This window comes from Eubalaena glacialis, chromosome 12, assembly GCF_028564815.1.
Source record: "Eubalaena glacialis isolate mEubGla1 chromosome 12, mEubGla1.1.hap2.+ XY, whole genome shotgun sequence".
Lineage (NCBI taxonomy): Eukaryota > Metazoa > Chordata > Mammalia > Artiodactyla > Balaenidae > Eubalaena > Eubalaena glacialis.
The window spans coordinates 40633240-40646300 of NC_083727.1; the positions used below are offsets into that span (position 1 = coordinate 40633240).

Below are 13061 nucleotides of genomic sequence, written 5' to 3' on the forward strand. Positions count from 1 at the left end.
GAAATGTCTTTGATAATTGTGAATTGATGCAATAAAAGTTTTAAAAAATCACACAGGATATAAAGGCTATCTTTATACTAAATTAAAACTTTATTGAATAAAGAACACTCTCCAGAACACATGATCAGATGGGCTAGGTCTACATTACATGCAATGAAGCTGAACATGACAGTAGTTTAACATGGAATGTCAAACAAATTAGTATTTCTCATTGTACAAAACTGCTTATGTAGTTGACATGCAAGAAGAAAAGTATGATACTCTGCATTTTCACTAATCATCCGTGATGAATTTTAAAAAGACATTTGAAGAAACTGGTAGATTTCTTTAGGATAGATTTCAAATAAATTAGTTACATGTGTACAATTATTGAAACTTCTTTCAACCTCTCTTGCATTCCAAATAAAATCTTTGTGCAAACATCAAAGTTGCTGGTTACTCCAAAAGACTGTCAAACTCATAACAGAATACAAGTTCTGAATTAATGTGCATAAGTAGGACAAAACCAAGAATACCAGTTACCGCAAAATTCATTTAGGCACACTTAATAGTCCACTCTAAGCATTTTTTCTAAGTCTGTCACATTAAGTACTAAAGCCTGTTTACAGTACTAAAATTCTATCATTCAAGCATCAATGATTATATTTCAGAAAAAGAAAATCATTCATTTCAGCAATAGCATTACTGCTATATTCTAAAAAAAGAAAAAAGGAAAAAAAAAAAAGAATCATAATTAACAAAACCAGTATCCATAATAGGATACATGGGGAAAAAACATTTTAGGGGAAAAAAAAATGTGCTTTACTTGCACAGCAGGAATTATATAATGTAAACACCATATTGGCCCACACCACAAAATCCATGAGAAAGGTTCAAATTTGAACACCATGTGTGCATTATTTTCAAATCTGTGTTTGTGAGTTTATACTGCATCTGCTTGTACCAATACATGACAAATAAAACACACTCTTCCACACACATTCACATAAAAGTGATTGTTAAATATTGAGCATGGCTTGCTTCCCTGACTTTAACTCAAAAAATGTTAAGTGATATCCCAACTGTTTTTTAAATGTCTACAGAAATCATTAAATGAATGTGAATAGTAGTTGAGGAATGATGCAAAGTGATGGTAATAATAACGTGGATGTAAAAAAGAATGTATTTATAACTGGCTGAGACTTGCAAATGCATGGAAAGTCTTCTTCTGTGGGCCGTGTTTGAACTTTTAACTGATACCAAGAATAAAAAATATAGTAGCACAAGTCCATTGACACCTGGAGGGTCAGGCCTAGAAAGCTTACCTTCAAAGTGCAAATTTTAACAATGGAATGTTTTAGCAGGGACATAAGGACAATCCTTTGTCTTCTTCTTGATAAAGAGAAGAAGTAGGATGTTCAGGAAGTATTTTCTCCTGGCCAAAGTTATTTCAGTTTCTTGGTAAAACAAAAAAGTATTTAACTAAAAATATCACCCACCCACTCTTTCACATACACAGAAGTATTCTTAGGGGTGTGTGGGGAAGAAAAAACCCTTAACTATGGATCACCTAATGTAACTTTTATTTAAAATTTAAGTTCTTTGAATCAACTACATTAAATACCAACATGTACCTCCCTCATCCCTTCCCTCTCCACCTGCCTATCCCTAACACCCCCAGTGAACCAGGTATTCTAATGTCTTTGTGTTTTCTAAGCCTCGTGACAAGGCTGTTGAGTACCACCTCCACTGGAAAAAAATGAATACCTAAGGTGCACTTTCTATAGCACCTTTTTCTTCTCCACAATTGAGTGGAATCTTTATGCTCTCAAGACTGGACCTAGATCTCTAGGTCATCAGGCCGAGGTCGGCTGCTGGCACGACTGCTGGCTCTGCTGGAAGGCCGCTGGTCCACAATGGCTAGAGGCTGTAGTTCATGGCCAGCATCGAGCTTTTTAGAATTCTGGTGGTCATCAGCGAAATCAAAAGGCTGTGCGTGGGAGTTAGAGATGGTGCTTCCTGCCTGCCCCATTCGATTTTGTTCTGCACTGTAATTAGCCCAGTTTTGCTCACTTGCTTGTTTGTTGTAATTGCGGCAGGAAGAATTGTTTCTGTCTCCGGTAACCAGCTTGTACCCGGGAGGAGACATGGGTGAGAGGGGAGCGGTTGGGGAGGAGCAGCCATTGAAATAAGCATATTTTGGAGATCCACAGTCTTTGGAGGGGCTCAGTGGGCTGGTGGTAGTGTGGTAAGGATCGCTCTTTCCCTTCACGCGATCCTTAACACCCTTGAAGAAGACATAGAAGAGTTCGATGATGTTCAAGCCAAGAGACACCAAGGACACGACCAGCATGAAGATGATGAAGATGGTTTTCTCTGTGGGACGAGAAAGGAAGCAGTCCACCTGATGCGGGCAGGGATCTCTTTTGCAAGTGTAAACAGCACTCAAACTGAATCCATAGATGTACCACTGGATCAGCAAGAAGGCTACCTCAAAGACAGACTTGAAGAGGATACTGATGATGTAGGTTCGCAGCAAGCCCCCTCGCATTTTCACCTTGCCATGCTCTTCAATGCCATACTTGAACTTCTTTATTTCAATCTGCTTCAAGTGTATCTCCACATTGACACCATCAGTTTGGGCAACTTTGAGTTCCTCCTCTTTCTTGTTCAGTTTCTCTTCCTTTCGCATCACGTAGAACACATGAGCCAGGTACAAGAGTGTGGGAACAGACACAAATATGATCTGCAGGACCCAGAAACGCACATGAGAGATTGGGAAAGATTTGTCATAGCAGACATTTTCACAACCAGGTTGTTGGGTGTTACAGCGAAAGGCAGACTGCTCATCACCCCAGGCTGACTCAACTGCTGTCCCCAGTAGCAGGATTCGGAAAATGAAAAGGACTGACAGCCACACCTTCCCTCCAGCGGTAGAATAGGCTTGAACCTTGTCAAGGAGTTTGCCTAAGGCACTCCAGTCACCCATGTTGCCTGGGCACCACCTGAAAAGAAAAAGACAACTAAATGATCATAGACTACAGATTGTTAGTTTAATATACAGTTTCTTTCAGCCAGCAGTCAAAGTACTGTAAAAGGTCTCCTATCTTTCTAGCACTCTTCAAAAACAAACAAATAAACAAACAAAAAAACCACAAGTGCAAACTCTTCCATTTTCCCCTGAAAAGAGCTCTCAAATTTTCTTGAGATACGCTAAATCTTAGAAACAGCAGCGCCCATGTGCAGAGTAAATTGCGATCTTAACCTTGCGAAGATGTATTACTTGCTCAACCACTGTCTTACCACGTGACTTGAGAAGTTGTCTGCGCTAAGTGTCTGCTTATTTTATCCCTCTGAACGGTCCAATTAGAGGACTGTTCTTACCTGATAGGCCTGTGTCTGCATGCACACCCAAGCAAAATGCTGATATGTGGTATTCAAAAAGCATGGGTACCTAAGAATTGAGGTAAGAACGCCGATACCCATGCACATGCATGCAACCTGTTTTCAAACCTCATTCCTATTACATATAGTACTTTATTCCTAATTGTATCCTGAAATGTTTCTCCTTGGTAATTCAAGTGTCATCTGTGCATACTCTACAGTGTAGTCATTTATACTTCTCTGTTTCTTCTTAAGCAGTGACTTATGTGGTTCAGAAGTCTGTCTTCTGCCCAGAGGAAAATACGTTGTACTGAAACACACCATTTTGACACAGTGTGTCACTAGATGCAGGAACCTACTTTCAAAAAACAAGACTAAATGCACATCACATTTCAAGTAAGAGTTCAATTGACCTCGATACTAATTACAGCCTGAGAAATAAAAAGACAACTTTAGTGTTATCTCTAGTTAAAATGATTGGTTTTAATCTTTGGATTGCTGTACAAGTAAGTTCCTTTACTGGGCTTTGGGCCCTCAGCCCACGCACTCTATTTAACCTCCTATCAATACCTAGATATCTTAAGCCTAGGACTTCCCCATTCTTGGGGATGAGAAATAGCTTCGTCTACAGATATGACAGGAATCCCAAAAGTTATTTAGTTCAATTTATTCTTCTAATGCCAATAGTCCTTTTAACTGATGAAAATTGAGGTCTTAAGTATATAGGAAATATTCAGCTATCCGTAGAGCCAGAAAAAGACTTTCAATCCCAAGACCAAGGCTTCCCAATGCATGACACTGGTCTTAAAATTATAGCAAAGCTGGGTTAACGTTAGAAATGTTTCCGTGCTTTAATATATACAATCTTAGCGGGGGCTGAAATCTGGTAAGAAATGAATAACATTGCACGTGGCAGCCAGAGAGAATATAGTCTAATTTTCAGCAGAGAGTAATTGGAGGGTTCAGAATGGGATGAAGTAGTCAAAGATTATTTAATAATTAAAAACAAGCAAAGCAAAGACTTTTCAGGAGCTTATTGAATTTTAAATAGTATAACTAAAAGTAGGATTATATAGGCTTCTTAGAAATATGTTTGTTGTCTGGATATAAAGAATTTTTCACCTGGTATTAAACTATAAGCCATCTTCTCCTTGTGGGAAGTAAATGAGGTCCATGGGAATCTTCTTCCCCACCAAGCAATATTACATTTCTGTCTAATGCCTGTACCTCCTGGCTATAGAGGCCAGAAAAAAATGAATTGGAAACCTGGCCTGGGATTTCCTGGATGGAACAAAGAAGAGATGGCTGATCCATAAACTGAAACTGTATCAGCTATCTAAATTAGCAGTCTGGGCTGGCCCAGAGACTGGTGCCAAAGAAAGGGGGGTGGGTGATGGGTAAAGGTTGGAGGTGGGTGGGCAAGTTACAGGAAATAATGCCCCCCTGCCAGTGGTCATAAAAAAGGGAGCTTCCCCTCTAGGAAGGGCCATTTTAGATTGTGAAGCGACAGTGAAATTGATGTATGGAAAGAGCAGTCAAACAAGAACAAAGGCTTGTAGGACTGACAAAGAGAGTTAAATAGCCAGGGAAAAGCTGGAAAAGCTTGAAAAGCTTGAAGAGAGGGAGTAATTTAGCTTTGACGGACAGTTTGATATGAGAGAACGTAAAAGAAAGAAACTACAGTTTAGCAGAAGACACTACACTGGGAATGAAGAAGCACAGTCCGTGAGGGTCAAACAAATAGAACAGAATTTTTGAAGCTCTATCAATAGACAGTTTCGATGTGATGATGTGTAAATTGGTCCCGATTCTGTGTAGAGAATTACAATATTTTGCCAGTGTCATCTGCTTTTGCTCAATACTCCAATTTGGGGGGGGTGGGGGTGGGGGGGAATGAATGACAAAAACAATCAAGTATAAAATGATAAACTGCACACATCTCATCACATTCACGCAATGATCGAGCTCAAGAAAAACTTAACGTGCTTCAGGTACACTGAGAAGTTGTCATTTTAGTCAGTGTTTCATTATTATTCAAAGTAAAATATGTAGATGCTTGTGGCAATTAATTACTAAGTTTCTTTACACTCTATGGAAAAATAAAACTTGAATTTCATATAATTCCGAGATTCCACAAAAATACCCTACAGTGCCACAGTATGTGAACTGGGTCACTGGGCAGCTCTCTAGGTAGTAGCCAAGTTGTCTTTTCTTTAAGCAGCCACCCAGTTGTCATTTGCATTAACTGAGTTATACTCTTTCATCTGAATGAGATGAATTATCCAACTGGACACCTAGTATCCTGTAACATGTAGATACCTGTTATTAGCACTATAACAAAAATAGTTAACAACAACAACAAAAAAAGATAACAAAAATCGTTATATTTTGGTAGTCATTCACTTTGTTGTGAATTAAAAGTTCTATCAACTGGTTGTCCCCTCATCCCCATTATTATTTTCCTTTTTCCACATCATAGTTGAAAAAGTAATGCTCTTTTATAAGAAGAGGTCATAATTATGTTTATAGAATCCTTAGCATTGATTTACAGACTATATACCCCATTCACATTCACTAGTATGAGACAGGTATATTCCTTATTTGATATATGATAAAATCATGGCAGTTGAGCATATATCTTGTATATTCATGCCTTCACCTCTAGGTTCCCAGGGTGGAAATTTATATGTAGATTAAGGTCTAGGTTAAGGAGTTGTACAAAGTTCTCATTAGGAGCAAATGCTTGACAGTAGCTGGACCGTCCTTCTTGTGTCCTCTATGTACCATGTTAGATCACATTTTCCATTGTTCTTCATGGCCCTCTAGACTAGAAGCCAAAAACCAGTCACGCCAGGTGTGACCCGCCCAAGGACCCTCTGGGCTCTTTGCAGCGGTTCCCAAAGGGCATCAGAATCACTTAGCAGCATGTGTTAAAAACATACATTCCTGACAGTCACCAGTTTGAATGAATATCATGGGGTGAGGGTGGGGGGTGGCTGTGAATCATTCTTTTGTTTCTTTTTCTTTTTCTAAACAAATGCACCAGGTGATTCTGAAGTAAGTTTTCCGGCCTAGAGGCAAATGTTTCTTGACATTTTTCGGTGCTCTGTCTCGTCTCTCGTTCAAAATATTTAGGAGTGGGGAAATGTCAGGAGAGCAGAAAGGGATTGTGTGTCTAAAAAGGCCAAGGGGATGGGTGGGCAGGGTTAGTATGAGAAGCAGAGGTCTCTAGGCAACTGGGAACTGAGCTTACCCTTTACTGTACAGCCCCCTGTCCCTCCACCTCCATCGGCTGCTCCCCAAGAGTACAGGGACTCAAATGCTTTATTCAAAATGAAAAAAAAACCTTCTATTTTAAGTTACTTTTGACCGTCCCCTTTTCCAGAGCCATATAAACAAATCACTGTGCCAAAGCTACAGTCACGTTGCTATGTCATTAATGTTCTAATAATTATTAGGAGAATTAGAATATATTTTACTTCCAATTTTAAAGATTTTCCCAAGAAGAGACACTGTAATGAGTTGAGAGTGGGGAATTAAAATAAAATAAAGGTAAATAGGATTGCTTCCTGATAAAAATCCACTTAATGGATTTTTTTTGGGGGGGGAGGGGGCGGAAGTACCGCGTGTGTTTCTAATATCCTAAACCAAAACATTATAAGCCCCTTGGGACTTCCCTGGCAGTACAGTGGTTAAGACTCCGAGCTTCCACTGCAGGGGGCGCAGGTTCAATCCCTGGTTGGGGAACTAGGAGCCGGCATGCCCTAGGGTGCAGCCAAAAAAAAAAAAAAAACTATAAGCCCCAAAACTAAACTGTAAACTCTCCTAATGTTTTTCTTTAATTTTTGTAAGAACCCCTCTCCCTTGCAGTAAATGTCTTTGAGTGGGCTCAGTTGTGACCATTCCTCTATAGTTACAACAGCCAGATGTGCTTTTGGTAATATTCATAGCCACACATAATTAACATAATCCACATTCAATCTGTCAGCAAATTCTATAGGCTTTATCTTCCCCTGAAAACAGACTATGAGTCTCACCACCACCCCTGCTCTTAGCCTGATCTCAGCCATCATCAGGTTACATGCCACCTTTCTTCAGGTTATATGACAAGAGCCTAGTTACCCTGCTCGCCTATCTACTCTCCTCAGTCAGTCTTGAAAAACTAACAAGCCGATCTGCCTTGATCAGCTCGGTTCCATGCCCATGGCTTGTTCTGGTATCACCTCATCAGCCAGCACTCTAGGCCTGTCACTTGCTACTCCCCTTGTTCTGTTTTTGTTTTTTAATGGCCCTTAGCTCTGCTTGATATATTATGTATTTACTTGTTTATTGTTTGTCTGTCTCCATGACAAGGACTTATCACTATCTGCTTTCCTCAGCTAGAATGTGAGCTCCATTAGGGAGTTTCCTTTGTCCACTGCTGTATCTCCAGTGCTTAAAAGAGTTAAGAGATATTGAATATCTATTGAATGAATTAAAAGCGGCTTGTACAAAGAAAGGTACCAGGTTTCACCAGTTTTGTTTGTTTGTTTACTATCTCCTTGGGACTCTCTTAATTATAGTTACATATCCCAAACTTCTGAGGTTTCAAATTAATTAAAAAGAGACTTCCACAGTAAAAAAAACAAAAAAAGTGGTATTGTCAGCATCTCATATTACACGGACATTTAAATTTTCAAGTGATAATTGCTGTAACAGAGAACTGTCTGAAACAGCATACTTTATATGATTCCTGAACAGGCAATATGACTGAATTAAGAAAACAAGCTCTTTAACAAAGAATTTCTTAAACAAGGTCTTGAATTTATTACACAAGGGCATAGTGATTTGGGATTCTTGCAGAACTGCACCAGGTATCATAGATATATATGCAGTTTCACTATTATGCTGTTTCACAAGTTAAGATTTTAAAACAACAACACCAAAAAAAAAAACTTGTGTTGTCCAATTCTGCAGTATTCTAATTCTGACTGGACTACACAATTCAATTGTCGCTGAAAGAGACCCCACAGTGTCTTGCAATAGAAGAAATAACCTGTTAAAACTTGCGTTTAATTCAAGAATGATAAATCTTGGGGTAAGATTGGGGCTCTGAAGGGAAGAGTAACAGCTGATACCAACCCTGGTTAATATAACATCTCTATATAGTTTGAGTGTATGTTAGGCAGTTAAGTGATTTGAATCAAGTACCATAGAAAATGTATATTCTCAGTTCATCAGGTAATATACAACCTTTGTTTCCTTATACCTGGGTAGTTAGCCTAACTCTGTGATGTATCAAACCTATTCCGTGTAAACCTCTGTTCTATTTAAAATTCTGTCTCATGGCTCCCTGATTAGCCTTAGATTCCTTTGTAAAGACTGAAATACTGCTACATTTCTGCAGGTATCTGATGTGTGGCATTGCTTTTTTGAGGGAGGTGGGGTGGGGAACACACTAACAAGCCTTCTTTCCTTGGCCCTCACTCTTTTTCATCACCCAGTCGGCATACATCAGCCTCCACAGAATGATGAGATGAGATGGGAGTCGAGGAGTGAGGGACTCCATCCAAAGAGACAATCCCCTCCCTAACGGAAGTTTCTAATGGTCACTTGAGGGGTGCTAGAGGAAAGAGCCTAAGTCAGAAGCTGCAGGCTAAAAGCCATGTTCTTAGATTGTGATCGGATGAACTTTAAAATAACGCTATTTCTATCAGTTTTGGTGCTTCCCCCAAATGTCACCTCCAAATTTACTATTTTTATTGAACAGCCTAGTTATTTTGTCATCATATAAACACACTCTTAGAGCCCTCACAAGTGTATTGATTAAGAACAGTCTATTTTCCTTAGTGAGCATTGAATGAGTAACTCATGCACATGAAGCTCTTAATAAAAGCTCAGTAAAGTTTAGCTATTACTCTTTAAATGATTTTTAGATATAGATATAGCCCACTTATTTTCTAACTTTGGCATCCTTTCTTTAGCAAAATAGCAACTAAAAAGTGATTAACATTTTCCTAATGGTAATCAAAATTAGTTTTCTAGATGCTCCTGTAATGAGTACAATATTGCTATTTTAGCAACTTCAAAGAGATTTATGAGAAGGAGGAATTTACCCTTTATCAATTAATAGGGAGAAAAGACCATGAAGAGGGTCTTTGTGTTTCTATTTGGAGGCATCTCCTCTAAATCATGGAAAAAGTCATATACTATAGAATGTATCTGCCTAGAAAGCTAGGAAAACTTGGATGTGAAGGTTATTGAAAGTTAAGAAATTCTTAAAGAAAAATTTTTACATATATATATATATATATATATATATATATATATATATATATATATACGTATATATATATATATATATATGGCTCACCCTGATTTGTGTTTTAACTTTGGCAAAAGACAGTATGTACATACATAGCCAAATGGTGAATCTAGACAGGCAAAGTGGAGACAAAGTGGAGAATTTAGGTAGTTACCCGGAGGAGGTTGGGGGGGACTCCCGTTGAGGAGAAACTCTGGGGATATTTTTTAAACTTGACTTATCTATACTGAATATTGACATTAATGGTAAACACTAGATAATTAATAATTAATAACTTGTCCCCCCAGAGCTGAACTAACTAACGTGTGTGAATACGCTCCAACAATCTATTCAAACAATTGAGAATCTTGAAGGGAAGTCAGATCAGAACAGGAAAGGTGGAGTAGAAGGTATTAATCACTGGTGACTTTCCTATCATTCTCTTCCCTCGGTATCATACGTAGAGGCTCTGAGGCTCATACCAAGCTGCCCCTCTGGATATCATCAGAGAAATGAAGGAATGCACTGTAATGTGAGGTTTCCATTCTTCTCTATGCAGGAATTGGAAACATGTAAGTAACAAAACAACTCTCAATATCTGAAAACACACCCTTTCAGATGCTTGCTTGGAACCGTGTTTCCCAGGGTCAGCAATGTAAGAATTACACTGTAAAGGGCCAGGAATTGAGTGGATGGGGCGGCAGTGATAAACTATAAAAGGTAGTAGAAAAATGTGGAACATATTTAAACAGTGAAGAGAGTAGGATTAAAGCATTACCACTACATTTTCCAGGCAAAGGACAGGTGATAACTACACTGACTTTGGAAACTACAAAGCACCAGACAGACACACTGCTAGGACAGAATAACCTCCTGGCAATCTGGCCTACATAGAAGAATTACCCTTTCTCCTGAAGGGTTTTCTACCTGGCTTTTTTCATTCTTTGAGACAGAGTTAATTTATTGAGGTCTCTGCATTACTGCAGGATTTTATTCTTGGCAATCCTTGTATAAGTTAGGCTTTTAAAAAATTTTTCATAATCTACTCTTCAAACTGCCTGAGGCATTTTAGACTGAGTTCAAGTGTGCCCAATTATCAGAGGGTGAGATTAAGCATCTTTTCATTACCAGCTTGGTTTGGGAAGCAGAAGAAATTAAACCCACCTCCAAATAAAGCCACGTCTATTTTTCCAACAGTTTATAGCTCTCCTCTTCCCACCCCCACTTTGTACTCCTGGAGAGAAACACAGGCACGCCCTAGGGTGAGGATGAGGTTGGTCAAGGAGAGCTTTTGATAAGCTTTATCAGAGATGCTCTGTAAACATCTGGATGGCCAGCCAAGAGGATAGGGTGGGCGAGCCGCTGCTGGGAACTCAAGATTTGAGTTTCCGAATTCTGTACTGATCTGCTTCTGGACACGTCATTAGCTCTTTACTCATTTCATTATGGGGCTTCCTCCGCTCTCCCCACCCCATCCCTATTCTTGGGAAGTTTTGAGAACTTAGAAGAGTTACAAGTGCCATTTAGGCACGGTAATTCCCAAGGTACTCAGATTTCTTTATGGTTGATACAGTAGGATTCAACAAGTTCAAAAAAAAAAAAAAAAAAGGACACTGCGGGTGCGGGTTTTGGAAGGGAAATTAGATTGACACATTTAATTCAATTAATCACTTGCTCTTCTTTTACCATTTGGCCACAGTCCATCTCCCCCCCGCCTCTCTCCCCCTCCCCCTTCCTTTCCAGTGGCGGAACTCGGACCTGCGCTGGGTTTGACTGTGAGGATTTGAGGGAAACTTCTCAGCAAACGTTCCCAAAGCGCGGAGGCTCGGCAGTGAAGGAGCCCCGGGCGAGCCGGGCAGATGATAAGATGGCAGGAGGCGCCCCGAGCCCTCCCGGCCCCAGGCCCCCGTCCTCGTTCCGCAAAGCTTTCATTTTTATTTGCTTTTTAGCATTCTCTGGTGCAAATACTTCAAACTGCAGGGTCACACCAAGAATGTAAACTAATTAGTCTGTGGAGTTAGAACAGACAAAATCCCTACCGGACACGAAAACGCACGGTTGCATTTCTGGCTAACAGAATGTGTGTTACCCATAAGAACATGTAAGAAATTGAGCCCTTTTAAATAACAAATCAGTGTTATCTTTGCCTACTGGCAGCACCGCACCCTGCGGCTCAAACTCAAAAAAGTTGCCCAAGAGCTCTGAAGTCTGCTACAGGTTCCGACAAGCGGAAGGCTGCGGGGGCGTGGGGCTGGGGGGAGGTAGCTCCCTCTAAGGCTCCGATTTAAGAAATTTCGTCTCCTATTCTTTCTAGGAGCCCCTGTCTTAGGAGACCGTTTTGGAAATGCACCCTGGCATATACTCTCTTCTAAACGTCCGTTCTCTCTCTGTTAATGCTTTGTTAAGTAACCACCACCCATTCAAGGGATTTCACCTCCTGAACTGCCAGCGTGGTCGACTCAGTGGTGGCTCTCCTGAGGTTCTCAAGATTTTTGCATAGTGGTTGCTAATACAAAGTAACCCTTTACTGTTGCTTTAAGAACCTCAATATTACAGCTCTGATTTTTATACCTTTTTGTTTACCGGGTAAAATTCTAGGAAGGGACCACGTGGAAGTCAAGCAGCAAGGTCTTAACAAAGCACTTTGTTAAGAAGTTTGCTTTGCAAGGCTATAGAACATCAATCAAGATTTCCATATGAAAAAGTACAAAGAGCAGAATTCTATAGCAAGCACGCTAAGCAAATTTGCACTTTGATTTTTCTGCTGTTGTCATTCAAACCCCCAACCTAGGCCCCCCTAACCCCGCCCCCCTCAAAGTTACAAAGCACCTAGACTATTACTGATTACCCAAAAAAGTAAAATTATCCTCTAAAATGGAGAACCAAATATCCAGTAACTTTATTCTAATATTCTAATCCTAATCAGAAAGATCTGAATCTCATTTACCTGTTGCATTATTAAAAGAAAACTTTTTAACAGTCAAAAAGTAAATACCGTAAGTTCAATTTTAAGTTTAAAACTATAGACACTTTCAAGTTCATCATTCCCTTTACAATATCATACGAAAGCTACATTGAACAAATTTTAAAACTTTAGAAAAGTTTTTCTTGTAGAAAAAGAAAGGAATAGGTAAAGGTCTTTTAAAAAACTTACTCTTTCTCTTGAAAGAAGTGAAGTAGGCACGCCAAGTGATTGAACTCCTCAGAGGATGAAGTCAAATGCAAAAGCAGGTCCGGTCCCTCAGACCTGTCTATTTAAAGTTTAAAAGTCTTCAGCTATTTGGTACTTTCCTCACTCCTTCCCCCTAATGAACGAAAAGTGCTGATACCTCATAAAAGCTTTTTTCTTACTTGGAGCACAGAGCTTTTAAAAGTTTCAAGCCACTGACTCAACAAGGAGGAGGGCCTAGAAGAA

At 39.6% G+C, this 13061-nt stretch overlaps 1 protein-coding gene across 1 annotated transcript; it reads right to left on the reverse strand.

Moving 5' to 3' along the window:
- Positions 1-67: 67 nt before the first annotated feature.
- Positions 68-13061, reverse strand: GJA1 (gap junction protein alpha 1). Its single transcript, XM_061206729.1, has 2 exons — positions 12801-13061; positions 68-2984 (listed from the first exon to the last, which is right to left on the reverse strand). The coding sequence occupies exon 2, from the start codon at positions 2966-2968 to the stop codon at positions 1820-1822; it is 1149 nt and encodes a 382-aa protein (XP_061062712.1). The 5' UTR covers positions 2969-2984; positions 12801-13061; the 3' UTR covers positions 68-1819.